The sequence below is a fragment of the Megalops cyprinoides genome, chromosome 5, assembly GCF_013368585.1.
Source record: "Megalops cyprinoides isolate fMegCyp1 chromosome 5, fMegCyp1.pri, whole genome shotgun sequence".
Lineage (NCBI taxonomy): Eukaryota > Metazoa > Chordata > Actinopteri > Elopiformes > Megalopidae > Megalops > Megalops cyprinoides.
In genome coordinates, this window is record NC_050587.1 from 7,538,942 (window position 1) to 7,562,229 (window position 23,288).

A 23,288-nucleotide genomic window follows, 5' to 3' on the forward strand; every position below is an offset into this window, starting at 1 on the left:
CCCCTCTGATTTGGAAATAATTGATCCCTCTCAAGGTTTTGCAAGATCTTGTCAAAAATTTGATGCTTGGAGACTTTCATGCGAAGTCTGTTGAATACTATCCTATGGATTCATGTTGTACCTGGAGGAAATGTTCCTCAGAGCGATTCTTCTCCTTTCATCAAAAATAAACAAAAGAAAATTGCCTGCCCCAAGCTGAGCCATAGGAATCAGTGGTTTAGAAACAGGTCCACGCTAGGGCAGACTTATCCAATCTGAATGAGTGACATTATGGAGTGTCATGGAGGGCAGAGGGCAACACGCTTCACAAATAGTTCAAGAAAGTGACCAAATGTGTGAAAAGAAAACAAATCAATTCTGAACTGTAGGAGTGAATGTACTTCCAAAAGTGCCAAGTGAAGAAACCATATTAAAAAAGAATGAACATCTTTCAGGCAAGACAGAATTCCAAGGAGCTGCTAAGAACACCTTAGATAGATCAGAGAATGAGCCAGAAAAGCAGCGATGCAAGAGAGCAGTTGAGTATGAATGACTATTTCAGACATGAGAAAAAGCAGAAAACTGAAAAATAGGACATATTGAATTAATCCTTGAAACATGCTTTATTGAAAGCTGAGGTAGAGAAAGAAGGGATCTGGGTGAGATGAAAAAAGAGAGAGGGGTGGTCATGCTGAGACTAGGAGGAGAGAAGTTGGGGGAGGGGCATGGACATGGTGAGGAAAGAGGGTTCAGCTCCGAAAACAGACGGCACAGGCTATATAGAAATGGCATTATAGGGGCTCTCAAAATTCAAATATTCAACCTGATTTCCTCTTGGCTAAAATGTAATTCATCCATGTGTGGACTTCAGAAATGCACATATACAGGTTCTTGGAATATTTAAAAAAAGAGATCTTTCAGTGTAAGTCTCCCTCTCCCTGTGACAGGTGGAGGGTGGGAGAGAGAAGGAAGATATATGAATTCAGGATGTAGAAAAATCCAGTAATATTCCATCTTATTGTGCATCTATGACTTTGACAGATGCCTTTGTACCAGCCACTAAAAAAGGATATGGCTTAATACCGTTTAAACAAAGAAATAACAATTGATTATATCTCGTGGCTGTCAAGCATGTGTGGAGTAATATCCGGAGGAGATGGGTGGTAGGTTTATATTACTTCTGCAGATGAGTTTTTCTTCCTAGTCGTGGTGGCATTGGTCGATCACACGTCCTCTCTGAATATTGCTTTTCCCATAAGCCCCCAGCCCCCCCCCCCCCCCCCCCCCAACCGTCGCACAACTCTGTCAAAACACATACAGCTCTCTTTGAGACATGAGTCTGACTTCAATACTCATTTCAGGAAAAGATCCCCCCCCCTCTGTAAATATTTCTCTTTTATTTCTTTGGTCTTCAATAAACAGAGTTTGATTTGATGTCTGGTGTTCTGAAAGGACAATCTGGTAGACCGTGTTTGAAACAGATTAAAGAATAATATTAACTTTGATTATGTCTTTTACAAGTGGAACTTTTTACACAAACACCAACACATTCACATACGGGTTACTGTCAGCCAGTCACGGATGCAGTAATATGTACAAGTAGCATTCTGTTTGAAAATAATTTACTCACTGAAGGATAATACATGAGCAATAAGGTTGAGAAGGTAAAGAAATCAAAATCGCATCGGCCCAGTCCTCTGCCCTGTTTTTTTTTTCATTAGATTTCAAATGCCCTAATCCCTGAGGATGTGTTAGAGATGCAAATGACCTGTTTATTGGCAATGCTGACTATAAAGTGATTTAATTAATCATGTTTCTCGTAAGAGGAAGCCTTTATTGACAGTGTCCAGCTCCTTGTGAGCTGGACTATGAACAACGGATGGAGAGGGGACAGTTACTGCCTCTTCATACAATTACAGCAGTTGACCAAGGAGGATGCTCTTACATGAGTGTTATCAAAACGGATAGACTTTGGGAGGACACTGTTAGTCATCATCACCATTACAAGAGACACAAACACACACACACATACACACACACATACACAAACACACACGCATACACGCACACACACACACACACACATACACACGTAACCAGACAGACCCATTAACAAATGCACGCACATGCATACACATGTACATGCATACACCCACATGCACATATACGCATGCACGTACACACACATACCAAATGCACACAAACTCATTTTTAAAGGTGTTTTGAATAGTGACAGTCTATGCTAAAACTGTATAGTTTCTCTCAGGCTCATCTTTATACCCAAGGCATAGGTCACCTTGGAGAGTCACCATCAAGGTCAAATGTCATTAGTAACAGATTTTGGAGTTCCAAATCGATGACATGTTCACATATGCGCCTAGAATCAGAATGGAATGGCAGTTAATCTGTAACTTTGGTGGGATATCAAGTGTGGTTATGAGAGTGGAAAAGTAGAAGGCAACTTATAATGAGATGGTGATTTTCCATTCAGATTCTGGTCACCGGGCACACGGTAGGAAGAGCTCCCCATGACTGCAGGCATCTTTGAGTAAGATTCTGCTGTATCTTCTTGTTTAGGAATATGGGTTTAGAGCAGGTGAAACAGAGATCAAATCATCTGTGTCTGTTGAATATGGAGGCAATGAGCTGACAGAAAGAAAAATAAAGATGAAGTATTTCCTTGTGTTCACTTGAACTTAAAGATGTTGTGTCGTGCATCACAAGGATCACATTACAACTGAACGGTGGTTTTGCAACAAACCTGGCAGAGGGAACGCAGCAGTGTGAGAATTCACACCTTGGTGCTCCCTTCACAATGTAAGGATGACCTGTAATTTTTACACATCAAGAGAATCTTCAGAAGAACACTGTGCTGTGCGGTGCATGATTGTGTCTCTGGTTTCTGCAGGACGTGGTGGTGGTGGGCGAGGAGAACTTCACCACACCCTGCTACATCCAGATGGACGCGGAGGCGTGTCACATCCTGACGGAGACGCTGGGGACGTACTGTCTGGTGGGGCAGTCAGTCAGCAAGGCTGCTGCCAAGCGGCTCAAGCTGTCCATCTTTGGGCCGGTCACCAGCACAGCCCTGGAGTACCACATCCGGGTGTACTGTCTGGATGACACACAGGACGCCCTCAAGGTAAGAGAGTGCTATAGCCATAAGCATTTGTGTACCCCACCCGTAACACCACAGCTCCCCACACAACATCTCACAGAAAATTAAACTGAGTAAAAACAAATGGAAGAATATTCATGTCTAAATTCTAAAAGCCCTTACTCTATTTCGTACTTCTTGGCCTTCTCAATGTTAAATTAGGGCTGGAAGGAGTGTTTTGTTCCTTTCTCTTTGTAGTAGCTGAGTGTGTGTAGTGTATAAAATCCATACATGTGCGTCAGTTTTGTCGATGTATTTTGTAAAATTTGAAAGCCCCTATGGAAAAATGACAATGATTTTGGAATATTTCTCTCATTTTAATTAAAGATTACATACTGTGTACTGTACTGCACCCTGTCTATATTATAGCCTATGCATTTACCAAAAATGGCCAGTCAGAATAATATAGTTTCTAAAAATTATTTTCAGTAAATCAAAAAGGAAAATCACTGTCTCAGGACTGTGGGGTCCTCTTACATTGTTGATAAAAACTGATCGCTCCTTTGCACTGATTGGCTATCTAGACTTCCGATCAATGTGGCAGTCACACAGACGCTTCTGTTCAGGCAGTCTCAGGCTTGAGTAGTTCAGTTCCACAGTGCTACCAGCTTTCCTGCTTGTACATGCTGATGGTTGTCTGTTCCTTTGACACATGTAGGAAGTTCTACAGCTGGAAAAGCAGATGGGTGGAAAGTTGCTGGACGAGCCAAAGACTCTGAGCTTCAAGGACAGCAGCCATAACCTCCGGCTTTCCATCCACGATATCCCACACTCACTCTGGAGGAGCAAGCTGCTAGCCAAGTACCAGGTGGGCCTTCAGGGATGGGCATACTGTGGGGTAGGGAGATGAGGGGACTCAGCATGCACTAAGGAAGGTGCGACACATTCAGGAAAGCACAGAGACAGAGGAGGAGTGGACTGTTCCAGGTCTCATTTGGAGGAAGAGGCAAAAATCAACGTGGTGAAATTCCTGACGCTTGTACACCCTATGTACACTGTACTGTGCATACCTCTCAAGCAGATAGGCCCATGTACAGTAGATTTTTTTGGGAATCATGCATTAAGAAGCATTTTCTCCAAAATAATGTATGCCAAGTATATTTCCACATATTCACCTGCTAGCTGACTCAGTTGACCTTACAACACTCTTTGTGAAAATTTGTCGTACTTGTTTTGACATTTTTTTCTTTGACGCTAATGCTTTTAGACAGTGCGCCTCGTCCTACTGGTCATGTGCTGGAATTGGTTTAGTGTCCAGATCTGTCACTGTGATGTCTGTGTTGCTGCGGAGATACAAATCAAGGGTCATCCCAGAATTTCTCTGTGACTGAGGGTCACATGCAGCTGACGGCTGAGTGTCTCACAGTGTGTGTGTGATTCTCCTGCTTGACGACAGTCTGCTCCCACAAGTTGCCCTGTCAGCTTGTGTAAAAAGGAACAGCTCGTCTCTGAAGGGCAGGGCTGCTCTTGGCTCCTTTCGGCTGTAAGGGTGTCTGTCTGTTTGTCCGGTGCAGGAGATGCCCTTCCAGCAGGTGTGGAGCGGCTCTCAGCGCTCGCTGCACTGCACCTTCACCCTGGAGCGCTTCAGCGTGGCCACCGTCGAGCTCACCTGCAAGCTGTGTGTGCGGCAGGTGGAGGGAGAGGGGCAGATATTCCAGCTCAACAGCACTCTGTCAGAGGTGAGCACCCACTCCCACAACGAGACCACCATCTCCCATTCAGATCACATCAACTCAAATGCCATTTTTCAGAAAAATGTAAAATTCATTTTCAGAGAATGTAATAAGTACAAATGAATTATTAACAATGGGAATGATTAAAAGAAAATGAGAAAATGTAATGACACAGTTTGCCTAATACAGAGATCCTAATATGTGGCTTTGAAATCATACCAGTAATAACTTTAATGTATCAGTTCATTCCACTTTCACACCTGTAACTTTGCTTCATAGTATATTTTACTGTGCTGCAGTAAACAGCTACAAATCCATTTTAATGTAAATATTTGTAACCTATTGCAAATATATTACTTCTATATTTTAGAACACATTCTCTTATTTTCATTTTTTAAAAATCCCTTTCTTCCTCGTATGGTTTCTCTCCATCTTCATCTCTCTCTCTCTCTGAGTCAGGGGTTAAGTGGCCCACTCTGAATGCTCAGAAAGTGTGGCTTTCTTGTGACGCTATGCTTCAAGGCTGTCGCAGTGGTGCTCTGTTCCCTTGCTCCACACAGACAAAGGGAAGAGATAATCACCGCAAACACCAGCTGACATTTATGAAGAAAGGGAGGCACACTCAGAGAGTGGAACGTCATTGCAATCACAGGAGCTTTGCAGTGCTGAATGGAGCTGTTTGAGGCATGTTACAGCAGGAACCGAGAGCTTTCAGTCTCTCTGACCTTCAGACCTGTTCCTTGGCCTTACTGCCTCTGGTTTTCACTTGTATTTGTGATCGTAAGAAATATTAAGAAATAATAATTTAGAACCCTCCTTAATTATTACTTCATCTATACCCATTGGGGACACTTTCCGACTGCTACTACATAGTACTGGGCACTGTCTGGAGCTCACTATGATTTCATAGGGAATTTTGTGTGAAATAGATGTCCAAATTGCTGGCTTGTCCCTTTCAAATGACAATATTACAGTGCAATGTGTTGCAATGGAATATTTCTGAATGCACTTAGTAGTAACAGAGGTGCACAGCTCTCTGTGGACGCACTTAGCAGGATTTATACACATATCTCAAGTCTGAATCAGCCTCTTAGTCCCTGTAATCTCTCTCCAGTGTCTGCTGCCAAATTACAAATCTCCTTTTCTTGAAAGCAGAAATACTGCAGCACATGCTTGTCTTTCTGCCATGTTAGCGCACAGAAATACAGATAGGCTCAATCCTATTTTTACACTGAATCTTTTGACTTAGTCAGCATGTGAGAATAATCACTCTGCACCATAAGTTCAAGGATAACTAGGAAGGAAAGACGTTTCTTCAGTTCTTGTTTAAGATGGAGAGATTTGTGGGTTTGCTGAAGTGGAAGATACTTGAGGGAGACAAGCTGACAGAGCTAATGATTGACGTGTCCCCGTTGCAGTGTACAATTCCACTGTGAAACAAATCAGTCTTACTGTGCATTCCATTTTATTCACAGTTGGTGCCACAGTGATTCGGTCTTTACGCATGTATGTGACATGCTTGCGTTTCTATAGCATGTTGATTACTCTGTCTTCAAAGACTTAGTTCTTGTATCCTCTGACACCCTGCTTTCAGCTCATGGGTAAATCAGAGTCTGGATTGCTGCACAGTACTGTCACCCTCTGTGTTGCCTCTGTGAGTGAGTGAAGTCAATTGTTAGTCAGAGTTAATCACTGCCGGAGTTCTTTCTTTTAACAGTATGTCAGGCAGGGTTCTGGTTCAAGCCTGCATGAGTGGAGCTCTGCATCAGTCCCATTGACCTTCGTGAATATGTGCTGCAGGCCACTGGGCCACATTAGCAAACCATTTGCTGATTGTGCCCATTCTTATTAATTGCTCCCATTTTACATCTGCATGGTCTATAAACATTTCTGCAGAGAGCACACAGACATTTCTAACAAAGCAGCCATTACAAGTGATCAACGGAGTACACCTGCTCCACATGATGTAAAGTCATTGCAAGGTCTGTACATACAATTACTTATACATCATTAAACAGCTGATTAGCATTACACTGCTTTCTTTGTTCTAATTGAACTCACAGTGACACAGCCGAGTGAAATTCCTGTGCTGGAGATAGGAATAAAGCCTGAGCTGTCTCGTCAAAGCAGTTAGCCGTCTCACTGGGAGCACGCATACTGGATTTCATAATTAGTGTCTTGTAAAATATTGAAAAGTGATGACCACTGTGTTCAATGACGATCACAATTAAAAAGAAATTATGTTTCAAGTGACCAAAAAATTGGATGAGATCACACCACTGCTCTGTGTAGTGGCACTAAGAGCAGTTGTTTCACCTGTGGCGATGGTTGTATGTCTCGGCAGGACACACAGAGCATTGACACATCGCTGCTAGACCCGGCCAGTAACATCACCACCCTGGTGGGACCCAACGCCTTCCGCATCCCGCTTTCCATCCGTCAGAAGCTGTGCGGCAGCCTGGACGCCCCGCACACCCGTGGCAATGACTGGAGGATGCTGGCGCACAAGCTCAACCTTGACAGGTGACCTCTTACACTCTTTCTCTCTTTCTCTCTCTCTCTCTCTCTCTCTCTCTGTCCTCCCCTCCCTTTCTGTCTGTGTCTCCCAGTCTCGCTCAGGCTAGAGCACATGGGGACACTGTCACCAGGGCGAGAGACAGTCACTGTGACCGTTGCAGTGATGGTGAGGGTGGCAGCTTTTGTGACAGCTTTTGAATTACATTACTGGTAATGTGACATCTGCAGAGACCCAGCCACCTCGAGCGCCCCCACAGAATGTGTTTTACATCATTGGTAAACCTGAGGGACCACTGAAGACAGTGCATTTTACGTGTGTGTGGCTGGGTATTTGTGTGTGTGTGTGTGTGTGTGTGTGTGTGTGTGTGTACCCATGCAAGCATGTGTGTACACTTCTTTTCAGCATGGGGTTTCCACCAGAAGCACAGAGGGCTTTTCACAGGTGAAAACATGTACCTAATGTACCCAAATCTGCATTAGCTGGCCTGTTTTCTTCTGTATTGGATACAGTGGAAACTACGTCCCAGCTTAAGCTGTTATTCATCTGAGACACAATGACACGCTGCCAGATCAGCAGTGGAAGGAAGGAGTGAGACAGAGGAAGAGGAGAGGGAGGGAGGGCAGGGGCAGGGTCCCAGAGCTCAGCCTTTCATCCTCTTTTCCATCTTTGACAGCTTGTATGAAGAGAGCAAACAGTGTTTGCAGCCAGTGAGTTCACATCCCAGCAGGGGCTGAGTTATCAGAGGCAGCAGAAGGAGGGGCGGGGGGATTCTCACTCTTCTCTCTTCTCTCTTCTGTCTCTCTCTTTCTCTCTGATGATGGAGGGAAGGTGGAGATGTCAGGCTAAACTAATAGTGGAAAAAATGATAATAAAAACTATTAGGTATGCTGACTTCCCTATGCTGCAGTTTAAGCAAACATTGACGAAGAAACTGTCTCCAAGAATATCAACTGTCAAAGGCGAAAGATTTCAGTGGGATCAAAACCTGTGCATTTTCACATTCTTGATGCATACTGTTCCTGCAGTTCTCAGAAACATCAGCACTATTTTTGCTAATTCTCCTTTCCGCCCTCTTTCTCCTTCTCTTCTTGTCTTGTAGATACCTGAATTACTTTGCTACAAAGTCCAGTCCAACCGGAGTCATCCTGGATCTGTGGGAGGCACAGCACTTTCCTGACGGAAACCTCAACCGGCTGGCTGCTGTGCTGGAGGAGATGGGTCGCCAGGACAGCATCGTGCCCATGGCAACGGAGCACTGACACCTGCCTCCAGAATTGACCCATGAGGGAAATGACCAATGAGCTGCCTTTGATAAGACAAATCCAGTCCAGAGAAAATGAGCAACAAAGACCTTGTATATGAATTCACAGAAGTCAAATAACGATGGCTGTGTTTCATTTCTGTGAAATGCAGTGAAACTGACAGCTCCAAAAGCAAAAAGAAAAAAGTGAACTAAACATTAAACTGAACTAAAACCAGAGGCTTCTTGGTAGTGTTGGCTGTACAATCCTTAGTACAGTTTTCCCAGTTTATACAGTTTCCTAGGAAACGCTTTATTCTGCTGTCCATATATGTGGATGACATCCTGCTCCAGACTTCTCAGTGGCTGGTAAGACTTTGGAGGCTTTCCCTTTAACAAGCATTTATTTCTACAGACCCAATTACACAGCGGTGTGTGTACAGTATGTTTGTATATATCTGTATACATACATTCACACACATTTATTTTATACATATATATTTTTGCAGCCTTATGTCATGTTATTATATTATGCATCTCTACAATTTTTTCTCCATAATCTTAATTCATTTATTTTGGTTTACACTGCCACCTTGTGGACACAAACAAATCTACAGCAGTTTCACATCCCTTTTTTTTAAATACAAAGAGAATTTCTGCAAACCTGTAAATATGCAATTCTGTAAGTATGCTGTAATATCTGTAAAATTAACGTTAGTAGAATTATGTCTTATAATTAGAACACAATTTTAAACTTGATTAGAAGAATGAAAACCATTCTTGTTACATTGTGTCAAGCCACACTTTTAATACGTGCATCTGAGCACTTCTCACTAATTTACGTTAACCTTTGTCAGTGTTGTTTACTGTGGTTGTTAGATATATCCAGGCTGTGCTGATCAGACATACTGTAAACCTCAAGGCTAAGAACGACAGGGAGTGAAAGTAAACGTATTCAGCGTGAACGCAACAGTGGGTGAAGGTCTGTTGTACCACACAACTGGTAAATCAAAGATGTCAGCTCTAGGATGTAAGTAACCCTATGGGCTTTATTTTTTGGGCAGGTGTCTCTACAATGCATTTTCTATGTGACTGATCAATTTTGGTCTTTTGAGAGTATATGCAAATACCTGTAAGTAAACAAAAAGTATTGAAATACACTTAGCCCGTGTATCTCATTTTAAAGCATATTATTGACCTTTATGATTACATACATTATGACACCAAATGCTCTGCCAGGATACAGGTTAAATTTCTTATAGTAGTAAGGACAGGTGCTTAAACATTCCTATCTAGAAATACAGAAATCTGTATAAATAAAAGAAAAAAAAAACAGGTTCATCTGATTTCTGAAACAGATTTGTTGTTTTAAAAATGTTTTAATATTATTTTAATTAATATATTATGTGTATACCACATGTACATCTCGTAAGTGAACAAATGATGAAAGAATAATAGACAGCTAATTAGTGGTCCATTTTGATTTGTGCCGCTGTTCTGTGTCATGACAACAAGAAGGGACAGTAAGCAAATTTCAGCTGCCTCGTTCAGGGGGTAATGGTCTAGATCCTCATAACAGTGTTTCTTGCAGACATTGGATTGATGTGGTGATTGTTTCTCTTGGTGTCAAAAGAAAAAGAAACATAACTTCATAGCTGGTATAAAGAAATGTGTGGAGATTTTGCCCAGGGCTCCAAGCTTAAGTGCTGTACAGGTGTACCTATTCTGTGTTCATTTGAGTCATGCTTTGTCACTGTGTGCTACCATGCCTCTGTTGGGTATGTCATGTTCTTATTTGGGCAGAACGCATGTTGACCTCAACAGGACAAAACTGCACACGTCTGACACAAGGAAGAAAAAAAAACAAAAACATATTTTTACCATAATAGGGTATGTATGATAAATGTGTTATGTATAGAAATCTACCACCTGTCCGACATGTTTATGTATAGCAGTAGTCAGTTGATTGTCTGAAAGTTGGATTTTCTTTTTCTCTTGCAAAAGCTGTCATACTTTATAAAGCTGTCTATGCAAACTTAGCATCCTTTATAAACAAAACGTACTTAAAGGAAAGTTCTTGAAGTTGCACATTCTGACTATTGGCATTGTAATTACTGACACTGTGTACAGTAAGGATGTGCTCAGATCTTGCACTTTGAGATGGTACCTGCAAATGCTTGGATTTCTTCTGTCAAGTTTCTGTACAAATTGTAAGAAAGAATTTTTAAACAAGTAATAAATTATATTTATAAGCAACACCGAACATGGGGAGTGCACTGGAATTTATCAGAACAAGCTCCTATGGCTCCTAAAATACATCTCAGTTTTGTGTGTGTGTTTGTGCGTGCGTGTGTGTGCGCACACGTGAGATTAATCAAGGTGGAACAGAACTGATCGGCCCTGCCCACAAGCAACCCCAGATGCTGTTGTAATATCTGTCCATCACCTTACTCATATTGACTCTCATTATCAGCTGTGTGAAGCTTAAATAAGACACAGGCTTAGACACAGGAGAGGAACATGTGGTTATTTATTCTCTGCAGAACTTAAAGACAAAAACATTTTTCTATTTTAACTCCATAATCATCAATATAATTCAATGGTACTTTTGACCACTAAGAAATCATGTCTATGTCTGCAAATATTTGCCAGAACATTATGCAATAGTAATCTGTAAGCAAGACCCAAACAGCTGACTAGGTCTATGTTGACTGGTCTGAAAATTTGCCTTGTTCACACAGCAGTAAACAACCAATCACATCCACTTCTTTAATTAACATTAGGATCTCAATACACTCTTGTAACAATAGTTATGAAGATCAAACACAGTAATACTAATGAGTCTGCATATTAGCTCTACTCTGTCTGATAAAAGGGTTAGATTGTGTGCTCCCCTGTTTAAATACTGACATGACAACCACTGGAGGGCTGAAATTCTTGTAGTGCACTCACTTTAAAGCTTTTTCGTAAGCCATGATGTCTACTGTAACATGACAGTATTGTCACAAATTCTGCTCTTAGTGAAATATGATGGATATGTATACTGCAGAAACTGTATGTACCATATTTATACCATTGTAAATCATATCTGTAATACAGCACAATGTTATCAAAGGCTGCATGATAACATATGAGCATTGATATGATAACTGTATTATTTAGTTCACTTGTATTCCCACTGTTAGCTTTGTTAGAAAATTGTGAAGGTGTGTACAGATAAGGATGACAGCACTAAAGGCACAGTGTTGGACATACAGCCCTGTGTCTCTGTGAAAACCCGGGACACATAAACCTGATTTTCTTCTGAAAATCCACACCTCCCCAGTGGGTTTCTACTAAATGTCACTGAGAGAGTCAGCTTCAAGAAATACTCATGGTTAAGTGTAAAACGAGTTGTTACATATCTAATTTGATGTGTGTTTTAGGCTCTCTTTCTCTCTCTGTTGTAGAACCCCAACCTGTGAGATGTTAACCAATGTTAACCAACCTAAGGCAACAGCAAAAAAAGATAAGGAGTTATCCTGTGTTATGGCTTCCCGATTGTCAGAGCTGATTCTCTCCTCCCATTTGGCTCTTGGAGGGAGTTACATACCTGCTGCTGCAGGGGGCGCGGTCACACCCACATCTCCCTGCCTGCTGGCCTCTGCCTGAGGCTCCTAAAGCTTTCACAGAAAGCAAAGCACAGCCATCTCTGCCTGCAAGCGCGTCTGTGTCCACGGCTTTCCAGCAGAAAGGCAACACTGAAAGGGCAGGTGAGGCGTGACCGCTGAAGGTGCACACCCAGGTGAATTGCTGATCGGTTCCCAAACGGTTTCTTCTTCCTTCCCGTGAGCAACGAGGCCCCTCCCCTTCCCTCTCCGGGCGTGTCCCGAGGGGCCATGGCAACCGGTGCAGCTCCTGATGCGTGGTCTCCGCATGGTCTCCGCGTGCCAGCTGGTGCTCGCGCTCAGCCCTCCTCACAGCTTGATGTCCTGAGACTCAGACATCTTGGCCAGGGTCTTCTTCACCCGCAGCGCGGTGAGGCGGGAGGCGGGGCCGTGAGCCCAGCACTCTGTCATCAACTTCCCCATCTGCCTCAGGCACTGCAGGGACAGGGCGGAGACACAGGCTACAGCGCTGTATCATACAATATCATCTTTTAAAAACTATACCAGTGTGAGACAATGAACTATATGAGTGAATAATATTATACACGGCTATAGGTGTGAGACAATAGGCTATATGAGTGTGAGACAATCAACTATATTACTCTGCATTATTGTCATTCAGTAAATGCTCCTATCCAGAGCAGCTTACATAATTACAGTTTTTCTTTTTTTTCCCCCACGTTATCCATTTATACAGCAGGATATTTAGTGAGACAATTCTGGGTTAAGTACCTTGTCCAACAGCAGCAGTACCCAAGCAGGGAATTGAACCAGCAACCTTTTGGTTACAAGCCCTGCTCCTTACACTGACACACCTACACCATATGGGCAAATAATATCATATATCACAAATTATATAGGTGTGAGACAGTGAGCTGTGTGAGTGGGTGTAAAATACTGTAATATTTTGTTGAATATATATGTCTGAGAGAGGAGAGGAGAGGTAAAATGAGCAGAAAGAAAATGAGCAGGTAATAATGCTGAGCATCCTTTTGTTCTCGACGCTGGGCCTCCTGCACTGTACCTCGTCGCTGCTCCAGCGGTTAGGGAAGGAAGGCCTCAGCCTCTTGATGCAAACCACCTCCCTCATGTCTTCATAGGAGGGGTCGGAGGGCACCAGGTCATGGTACGGCAGCTGGTACTCTTCTACTATACCTGCAGGATTACACAGAAACACGTGAAGAACCTCCTCACTTCACTGCTTTCACGGTAAAATTATGTATGGCCAAATTACCACTACTACTATTTCCCGCCATGCAATAAAGAAAGATATTGCTGTGTAAGTTGTGAAAAGGCAGTCAGCATTATGTCAACTGCAGTACAAACCCATTTGATGTTTTTAGGCTAGGTGATATCTTTAACTAAGTTGCTACTGGTGTAGAAACTATAGAAAGAGTGAAAATACAAACACACATCAAATCTTTTCATCATGTCATTTTAAACAGCTGGCAAACTACAGGTTGTCAGAGTAATAATTATGCATTCTATTAAAAGATTATTGTTGCCTCTATCTCTTTTTCTATAAAATTATCCACTCCTGTGATAATCCAATTTATTTTCTTGAAGAGTTGCTCCTCTAATTACTCTTGCATTTTACTGTAATGACCTGATTAAGAAGTACCAAACTGAACCTCGAATGGTGATGATAGGAATAATTTATTTGAGTACAGGCAGAGGGTTTGGAGTGAGGACTGATAGCTTACATCTATTTTATACAGCAGGATATTCACTAAAGCAGGGTCATTCGCCCTGCTCCTGCAGTGTGGCCCTCACATGACAATCCCCACTCTGCCCATGTCTTTCATAAAGACTGCAGAACAGACCCAGACAGCCATGTTCACAGGGGAAGAGGGGAGGAGCCAGCAGCACAGCCCAGCCCATCGGGGCGGGTCCTACCTCCTGAGACACATCTGCGGGCGATCTCCCACAGGATCAGACCCAGGCTGTACATGTCCGCCATGATGTAGGACTGGAAGTGGTTCCGGTTCAGGCTCTCGTCCAGAACCTCGGGGGGCATGTAGCGCTTGGTGCCCACCCGAGTGTTGGGGGGAATGTCCACTTCGTTTGTGTCACTGCGGAGGGCAGAAGAGAGTTGGCTCACTCAATAATCACAGCTATCATTCCATTCCTGATTGGATAGTGCTTTTTCAGTACATACTCAATTTCAAATTTAAATCAGCAAGTGGCATGACAAACATAATGAACTGAATGATAAACACAGATGATTCACAAAACAACACAAACAAAATCAAGTTAACATTTGAACACCAGTGAAGATCTCTCTTTCCCTTCCCATTCCTCTCTGACCTGATGATCATGACAGCGAGCCCCATGACAATATGATAACAACAACGGAAAGAGTAAAACTGCACGTCTCTCTCCTCTCTCCCCCCCCCCCTTCTCCCCCTCCTGCCTCTCTTCTCCTCTTTCCCTCCTTTCTTCTACCCACTCCTTCCTCTCTTTTATCCCTTCTCTTCCCTCCCTCCTTTCCTCTACCCCCTCCTCTCTCCCTCCCTCTGCTTTTACCTGATGAACTTGACGGCGAGCCCCAGGTCGGCGATGCAGCAGGCACCGTTCTTCTTCACCAGGATGTTCTTGCTCTTGAGGTCGCGGTGGGCGATGGCGGGCTTGCCCTGCGTGCCGAAGATCTCCGTGTGCAGGTGGCAGAGGCCGGAGACGGATGAGTAGGCCAGCCGCAGCATGGCCCGGGTATCCAGCGTGGTGGACTTGAGGTAGTCATACAGGGAGCCGCTCTCGTGGTAGTCTGTGATCAGGTACAGCTGCGTCCATGAGCCCGTGCCCTTAATGTCTGCCGCAATGAAGCCTGAGGCATACAGGAGACACATGAGAAAACCAACCAAGTCTCTCACACACACACACACTCAAGCACTTAAAACATTCCATCACTCCAACACTATCTATCTGTCCCTCTGTCAGACTCTGTGCCTGCAAACTGTGTGCATCCCAAGGTGTCTGTGTGTGTGTGTGTGTGTGCCTATGCGTGTGCGCCCTGGATGTGTGTTGTAGTGTTAGATCTTTACCCAGAATGTTCTCGTGTCTCATCAGAACGGTCTGGTAGATCTCTGTCTCCCGGAACCAGCTGGCCTCCTCAGTGGTGAAGAAGACCTTGACAGCCACCCTCTCCCCGCGCCACTTGCCCATCCACACCTCCCCGTAGCGGCCCTTCCCGATCTGCTTCACCATCTGGATCTGCTTGGCAATCGTCCGCTGGACCTGAGGACACAGCACAGTAGTGTCACATATGCAAGGGCCAAACAGGAACAGCTGTGGCTCATATATGTACAGTAAATATGACTTATATGATAACTTCTATAATTACCATTATTTGAGATATTACGCTGTGATTTATGATCTGTGATTACGCTGACACTTTCACAGTATACCTATAAATGCTATATCGTTTCCTTGTTTGGGCAGCACTGTTAGGGGTAACAAATGTCAGCAGTGAGGCAGTCAGATGTAGAACAGAGCTCTCACCAGCAGGGGGAGGCCAGAGCCACTGCCAGAGCTCTGTGACTGTTCAATCAGGTCCTTCAGTGACTCTCCAGCAGGGATGTAAGTCTCATCCTGCTCCAAACCGATGCTGTAGCGTGGCCGCAACTCCTGCCGCTTGTATCTACCACAGTGATGATGTGGACACTACAGAGCACTGCATTTTGGCATGGTAATCACATTGGATAATTACACCTTCAGATCTCACCACATCTTGCATCGATAATATAGTCATAAAGCGTACCACAATTGACAAAACAGTTCTTATTGTGTGAAAGAGAGAGAGAGAGGGGAGTCAAGAAAGAGAGCCCTTACCTGAAGTAACAGAAAATGATAATTAGGGCAAGGATGAGACTGCAGACAGTCACAGAGATGAGCAGAGCCATGTGATGGATACTGCTGTCCACATAATCTGAGAGGATAAAAAATGAAACGTCAGAGAAAAAGACAGGAAAATGAGAAAGAGAGCAGGGACTTGTCTTCTTTCACATGTGTACATGCCACTACTCTCACATATTTCACACTGGTAGGCTGCTGTGTGAGCCAGAGTCAGCCTCTACTCTCTGTTTGAGAGAAGACAGTTTATCAATTCCGTTAGAAACTATATTCGTCTCTCTCCTCTCTTCGTCCAGCTCCTTGCCCCCCCTCCTTCCCTCTGTTCACTGATATCTGCGGCAAGAACACCGAACAAGAGGAGGAACTGAAGCCCAGATCGATAACCTCCCTTCCTGAAACAGTGCACTCATATTTCGGGCTGACGAGTCCTGCTGCTTTCTCTGGGACTCTTGTCTTACTGTCACATGTTCCGAGGCGAGTCTCTGTTAGGAGACGCCAAACAGCAGCCCCCTGACCTCACACCCACATCCCTGCGACACTCGCCACAAACCCCACGGTCAGAAGATGATGGGCACCGGTCGGGCCTGTTGCGCAAAGAACACCCTTACACCTGAGAGCACTTTGCAGGACAGGCACAAGTGGGTCTTCTAACATTTCATTTGTCTCCCTGAGGTTATGTAACCCACACTCAGGGGGTAGATAAGAGACAGCAGCCCCCGCCCCACATACACACCAAGCTGATGTGAGGCGCGTGTGTGCATGGTATCAGCTCAGAGTGGCAGACGGACAGATATTTCCCGCTTGCGCCCCCGCGCTGGAAACCCAAGCGGCCCCGAGGGAGCGGCTGTCCTTTTTATTACAGCGCGAGAGAACACACTGAGCCCGCAGGCTCTGTTTCACCTGTTTATCCACAGCCCCGCCACCGCCTAGGACACTCCACTTAGCGCAAAAGTGCGGTTTGTAACACTTTAAACTGTCAGGATGTATCAGACGGGAGCAGGGGAACGAGTGATCCTTCCAGTCACCCAGAGAAAAAGGAAGAGGAAAATAACACTACATGTGTGTATATGTGTGTGTGTGTGTGTGTGTGTGTGTGTGTGTGTGTGTGTGTCTGCATATGTATGTTTGGGTGTTATTATATGTATACAGGTGTGTGTGTGTGTGTGTGTATCTGTCTGAATGTGTGTTTGGGTGTTATTTTATGTATATGTACGTGTGTGTGTGTCTTTATGTGTGTTTGGGTGTTACTGTATGTATACACATGTTTGTGTATGTGTGGGTGTGGATGCATGATGAAGAATCTTCTCAATAGGTAACTTAGGGGCCATTAGGCAGATCTGTGTCAATAACAACAGCCTTTTCTATTTAAGTTTCCAGTACAGGTGTGACTCTTACTGGGGGTCTTGAGTGGCGGCAGGGTGGGGTGCAGGTCTCTGTTGCAGTAGTCCTCGTCTGTACAGCACTCCAGTGTTCTCCTCTGGCGAGCATTCCCCGTGTCCTGTCACAAAGCCAAACATATACTTCTTACCCTTTTCTCTGTAGGAGCACAGCAGCCCGCACATAATATGCAGCACAGTACACATACACAAAATATATTAGTCAATAATCTCATAAAATAGGAAGAGCTTCCTCTGTGTCTCTCTCTGGCTTTAAGAGCTTTATTGGTCATGATTATAAACACAGGTGTTCTCCCATACTCACTCTGCACTGGAATTCAAAGCCCACCAGCCCAAGGCAGCCCGCAGTGAGGACAGGTACCCCACCCTCCTCCTCCTCCACCATAGTGAAGCAATATCCATCCGTCCTGCACATGAGATAGAGTCATCACCATCATCATCATCATTACCATCATCATCATTATCATGCTAAGGATCAATATTCTACACTGTACAGCATGCCAAACTGAAAGGAGTTACAGATTTCTTGATTTAACCATTATCATAATAATAATAATGTGTATCTTTCTGATGCCTTTCTGATTTTACCTCATTGTCAGTGGAAAAAAGGCACTGGAGTCATCATTTATTTAATTATCTAATTTGGCAGTGTATATGCTCTGAATTGGTGCATTAAGCAGTAATTGCACACCTGAATGACTATTTATGCTGTGTTATTAACTGTAAAACTACATGCTGTTTACAGAGTGTGAACATGGGCACGCTGTTTTAATTTCACATATTATTAACCTTGAACACATTATAGTATTATACATTAAAACATCTTTGTTTTAAACATAATCATCATTCATATTTTCACTTTTTCCTCATCCAAGTATGTCTCAGGTCTGTCTTAGGTCTGTTGTAGGTGTGTTTCAGTTGTGTCTGAGGTTTGTCTGGAGTCTGTCTCAAGTGCATCTGATGTGTTTCTCAGGTTTGTCTCAGCTGGGCCTGCAGCCTACCTGCAGGTGTTGTTGGTGGAGTCCTCAGGGCAGTGGTGGTAACAGTAGCACCAGAGCAGGCGCTGGGGCAGGGCGGGGGCAGTGTTCCCACTTTCCTCCCGGCGGCTGTCCACTGGAATTTTCCCAGAGTTCCTAAGCAGCATGGTTCCCAGCATGTTCGCTGAAGGGGACAGAGAAATGTGGACATGCTGACTGCAGGTACAGGTTGTCAAACTCCATTATAGAAGACACAAAGTAGAGATGGGGCCCTGTATGTGATCCTAGAACTGAAACTGAAAGCCTTCATGAGCAACCTTCTCTTTTAAAAGCCACTGTCCTCTGTGAAGCAATGGTTCTATTTTCTGAAGTCCTTCAACAATATATTACAAAAAAGCAGCAAACACATGGTTTGCTCAACAGATCATGATCAGATAAAAAAAGAAACGGTGACAAGGACCAAGTCTCAGGTGAAAGTGCTTATGAAAGTGCTCTGCTACCCTACCAGCTTTACACAGGACTCACAGAAGCTACTAATTTAACTCTTCTACAGTAGCCCATAGACATTGGGTGAATTTGTGTTAAAAGAACTGAGGTGTTGTGCCCTTTCAAATGGAACAGTACAAGGAAAAACACAGCACTCGCACTGAAGAGAAAATGTGATGTTTCGGCTGTCACAGTGAGCTGAGGTTGCCCTAATGATGAACCTGCCCTGATGAAACATCATTTCAATAACAGATATACTAGGAATGGACCCATCACAATTTCTCTTTTCCATTCATGATCCACCCTCCATTTTTAACATTTAAACACCTGTCTTCAACTGTAATGCATGTAACCTCAGCTGGTCTCTTACAGCAACTGGTTGACTTGACTTCTAAGCATGTCTGGGCTACTAACAGAAGTTTTATGACAAGTACCCCTTAGTACACAGTTCCATCGCTACAATGTGCCTAAAGCCAAGGAGGTTTATAGATGGTTTGTTGTTTCTCTTGCTATGCTTATGGTATCTGCTGCAAACACACACACACAAACTCATATACACATGCTCACAAGCATGCGAGAGCCCTCTACAGCAGTGGTGGAACAAGAGTTTTTTACATGGGGTGGCCAGGGGGTGGCCAAGGCTGCTTTAGGGGGTCCATTGACCATGACAGAAAATTAGTGTGTAACCCTCACCTGGCTTCTAAGGAGTATGAAGGAATCCTGTGATTGCTGATTAGAGGTAGAAGTGATAATTCACTTAATTATATAACATATACATAATTAACCCCGGAGCTCTTCAATGTGATAGTGTGGTCCACTAGGGTCACTTCAATAGAATTCTTTAACATACTATGATTAGCCGGTGTCTGCCTTAGAACTGCAGCTCAATTTCTCTCTGTCTCTGTCTCTCTCTCTCTCTCTCTCTCTCTCTCTTTCTCTCTCTCACACATACACACACACACATACACACACACACACACACACACAGAAAATAAAGCTCAAGCACCAAGGAGATAAAATAGCATTTGTGTGTGACATAATTTGCATAGTTTATTTATGGGAAGTAAAAAAACACTGAAATTTGACATACCAGGTATGACCAACTTGTACGGACCTCTCTGATCCACCCAAGTCAAACAATAGATACGCCTGCACAAAATATTATCAAGCAGAAATGGACTTGGAAAAAAAAATTGTGCCCACCAATATTACAAACTTAAACCATGTTCCCTGCAATTATTGCAATGTTGTTTTACTCAAAAACATATAATTTCTCAACAACAACCCCTATTTAACATATAGTAAGTGCATTTTTGTTTGTTACTCAAGCTTACATATATTTTACAGGCTTTGTTGATATGTAATTTATTTGTTGTCCTGTTAGTTACATATGCAACAAAATGGTGATTTTACTTTAACCCCCATTACTTTTCAATCTCTATTTCTCAGCCAATTTACACTGAATTGCAAAAAAGACAGTCTATGGTTACATCTAAGCATCTAATTACATACATTTTGGCCCAAACTCAATCTTAATTACAAATTCCCATTATCCTAACTGTACCTTAAAATCAACTACCAGCCTAAGTTCCTCATTAGATCATGGCTAGCCCTACTCTGCAGTAAGCAGCTATAATATCTTACACCTTTACGACAGCAAACAGGATATCTCACCTCTTGTTGAAAAAAGTATTTATTTTGACATCCGGCGGAGCCTTTTTCAAATCGAAGACGAGGAAGAGAGAATATTTCAACAGCTCACGGGTAAATGAGATGTCAATCAGCATCAAACTGCCAGTGATAGCGAATGAAATTTTAGGGTTGCACCTGCGGTGGCCAATCAGATATCAGGGGTGTCCAGTGCCACCCCAGACACCCCTCTGGCTTCGCCACTGCTCTACAGAAGCCCAGCTCCACGCATCTGAATGCTGTCTCCCACTCCCTGATATCAGCTGCTCCAACTGACTGCAGTGCAGCTGGTTGCCGGGGGACAGAAACACCACTCTGAGGATATTAAACCAGCACAGTCCAGAGCAACATTAAAGGTCATACATAAACACGTGCAACAACACAGCAGAAAAATCACACCACCACAGCCAACAGAGGCTTTAGTGCCTTGTATGCTAGATTCATTACATTACATTACTTCATTTAGCAGATGCTCTTACCCAGATCGACTTCCAAATAAGTGCATCACTATGCTAAGAGTAGTTATTGTGAAGTATTGCAAGAGGTCAGTAAGATACAAAGTTAAGTGCTGAGCTAGTGCACAGTGCCTTTTTCACTGAGTTTATCTGTAGGTAGGCTCCCTGCTAAATGGTAATTATGTTCCTGACAGATACAGATTCTCAAACTGAAAATGCCACTTTCTATTCCATACATCCTGCTCCTCAGAGACTTCAATAACCCTCTAACCATTTGCATTATTAGCCTACTCAGTGTGGCATCTGTAGACATATGAGTTTCAAGCAGGACTCATACTTTACTGTAAAAATGATGAATCGGTATCATACTGTACAGCACAGAGTTTGCCTGTGTAAGCATCCCCATTTCAGTTTTTAAGTCAGAGTAATATTTGGATAGAATCCAAAAAAGGACCTGGTTCATCAGATGTCAATAACAAATTATTTAAAAAAAACATGGCTCAAAGGAAAACATTCTGAGTAGATATCTTTGAAAAAATATGATAGAAGTAGTGATAATAAAATAAGCCAGTTGTTATAAATACACACAACCCACTCAGAAATTCAAGCCATATCCTTCAGTGGGGAAGGACATGGTGTGAAAAAAGGTAAATAAAAAAGATCATTAATTTTTCTATTGCCGAGTTGCCACCACAGATAGATTTGACACAGGCAAAAAAGTGAGGTAACAGGAGACTCTGAAAGATTCTTTCCATTGATATCTGAAAGCTACACTTCTCCTTTGTTAGCAAATGACATCATTGTTTCACTATGCATATGATGTGGATAGGTAGCTGGCTATAGGGTCTTAATATTTATTTATGTGCAATAGGTACTTTTTTGCTTTATTCTAAGGTGGTGGCTCTTCCAGTTCTGTGAAACTACAAAAAATACTCAACTGGATATAAAATTAGCAATTGAAATGCTGGTCCTGCACTTTAAATACAGAAAATAACAACAAAATGTAAAATACATAATTTTTTAAAATCATTGCATGCATAACAGTAGGTGGAATTATGTGTTGTTTAAATTTCTGTCTTTGAACAGTACTATTGGGGAGTTTATAGGTGGTCCTGGAGGAAAGTTGGAAATTTCTTTCTTCCTTTGTAACAAGTAAGAACTGATTGTATTGTAGCTTTGGTAAGATAACTGTTAAGGACTACAGCATTCAGTCCACCAAGTGTCATTACATTTAATTGAGATCGATAAAATTAACTAACTAGTAAAAAGCTCCTCATCAGTTCAAGCATTACAGTTTAGTATTTTTTTCTCTTGAGTTGTACTGTCATGGGTTTACTCAAGTTTTAAAATTAACACTCACAGCAAGGACCGTTTCATTTTGCATTTAGTGTTTGCACTTGTGTTTTTCTTGCATCTACAGGCTGTCATTTTACTTGGTCAGCTGACAAAGCCACTCTCTAAGCAATGAGTGAAAGGAGTAGTGGAAAGAAAGTTGATTACCGCCATAATAAACACATGCCTTCCGTTTCCTCGGCCTCCAACTGCATCTCTAACGAACATAGAAACAACCTGGGAACACATTCTGAAGTGCTGGCTTCCACAACTGCTCTGTGGTTTTACGCTGCTGCAAAAAAAAACCACAGCCCATGCTTCACAGGCAAAGAAATACATCTGGCAATTCATCAGCTTGGCTGTAGATGGGATTCATTACCACACATGATTCAATAAATGTTACGAATAGCCTGAAAACAAGAGGCCATGCAGTTCCCAGCAGACACTGAGCTGATCTGATCGAAGTGCAGAGGAGATTGATCAGTATCATTCTGAGTCTGGCTGAGTGGTCCCCGATGACCAGAGCAACATAATGTGATCATCACTAGGCAGACATTGATTCAGTATGTGACATCTTCAGTTAGCCATGATCATTCATTTTTCTATTGCTGAGTTGCCACCACAGATAGATTCTATTTGACATAATAAGCGTTGCATAGTTGTACTGGGTCAAACGTCTCAGGGCTATTACAAAAAAAAAGAGAAAAGAATTGCATTACAACAGGAAACATTGACAAAACAATTGAATTGAACAACAGTCAATTACAGCGAAAGCCAGCAGGCTCATGCTCAGAGGATGTTCTCTTCCCTAATAGAATCTTCCTCTGTTGCATCTGCCTAACTCTGCCTAACAAGCAGGCTAGCTTTACACCTCTAGTTGGCTGGCAAT

General features: G+C 43.0%; 2 protein-coding genes across 4 annotated transcripts in view; one reads left to right on the forward strand and one right to left on the reverse strand.

Annotated features, from left to right (window-relative positions):
- The window catches only part of LOC118777421 (netrin receptor UNC5C-like), a 152,975-nt gene extending 144,247 nt beyond the window's left edge, over nt 1-8,728 (forward strand). The window contains exons 13-17 of the mRNA XM_036528296.1: nt 2,888-3,121; nt 3,795-3,944; nt 4,651-4,815; nt 7,154-7,332; nt 8,427-8,728. Coding sequence (XP_036384189.1) covers nt 2,888-3,121; nt 3,795-3,944; nt 4,651-4,815; nt 7,154-7,332; nt 8,427-8,586 — 888 coding nt within the window. The 3' untranslated portion in view covers nt 8,587-8,728. The remainder of the gene's footprint in view (nt 1-2,887; nt 3,122-3,794; nt 3,945-4,650; nt 4,816-7,153; nt 7,333-8,426) is intronic.
- A 3,375-nt stretch (nt 8,729-12,103) lies between these two features.
- The window catches only part of bmpr1bb (bone morphogenetic protein receptor, type IBb), a 52,698-nt gene continuing 41,513 nt past the window's right edge, over nt 12,104-23,288 (reverse strand). For 2 of the 3 annotated variants that reach the window (XM_036528298.1, XM_036528297.1), the window contains 10 exons: nt 18,462-18,621; nt 17,765-17,867; nt 17,459-17,561; nt 16,043-16,139; nt 15,713-15,851; nt 15,256-15,448; nt 14,741-15,038; nt 14,111-14,286; nt 13,239-13,369; nt 12,104-12,649 (listed from right to left, as the gene is read on the reverse strand). In XM_036528298.1, the coding sequence (XP_036384191.1) occupies nt 12,524-12,649; nt 13,239-13,369; nt 14,111-14,286; nt 14,741-15,038; nt 15,256-15,448; nt 15,713-15,851; nt 16,043-16,139; nt 17,459-17,561; nt 17,765-17,867; nt 18,462-18,616 (1,521 nt within the window). In that variant the 5' untranslated portion in view covers nt 18,617-18,621 and the 3' untranslated portion in view covers nt 12,104-12,523. Of the gene's footprint in view, nt 12,650-13,238; nt 13,370-14,110; nt 14,287-14,740; nt 15,039-15,255; nt 15,449-15,712; nt 15,852-16,042; nt 16,140-17,458; nt 17,562-17,764; nt 17,868-18,461; nt 18,622-20,597; nt 20,829-23,288 lie in introns of those variants that run through there. The other variant, XM_036528300.1, reaches the window with a different exon arrangement.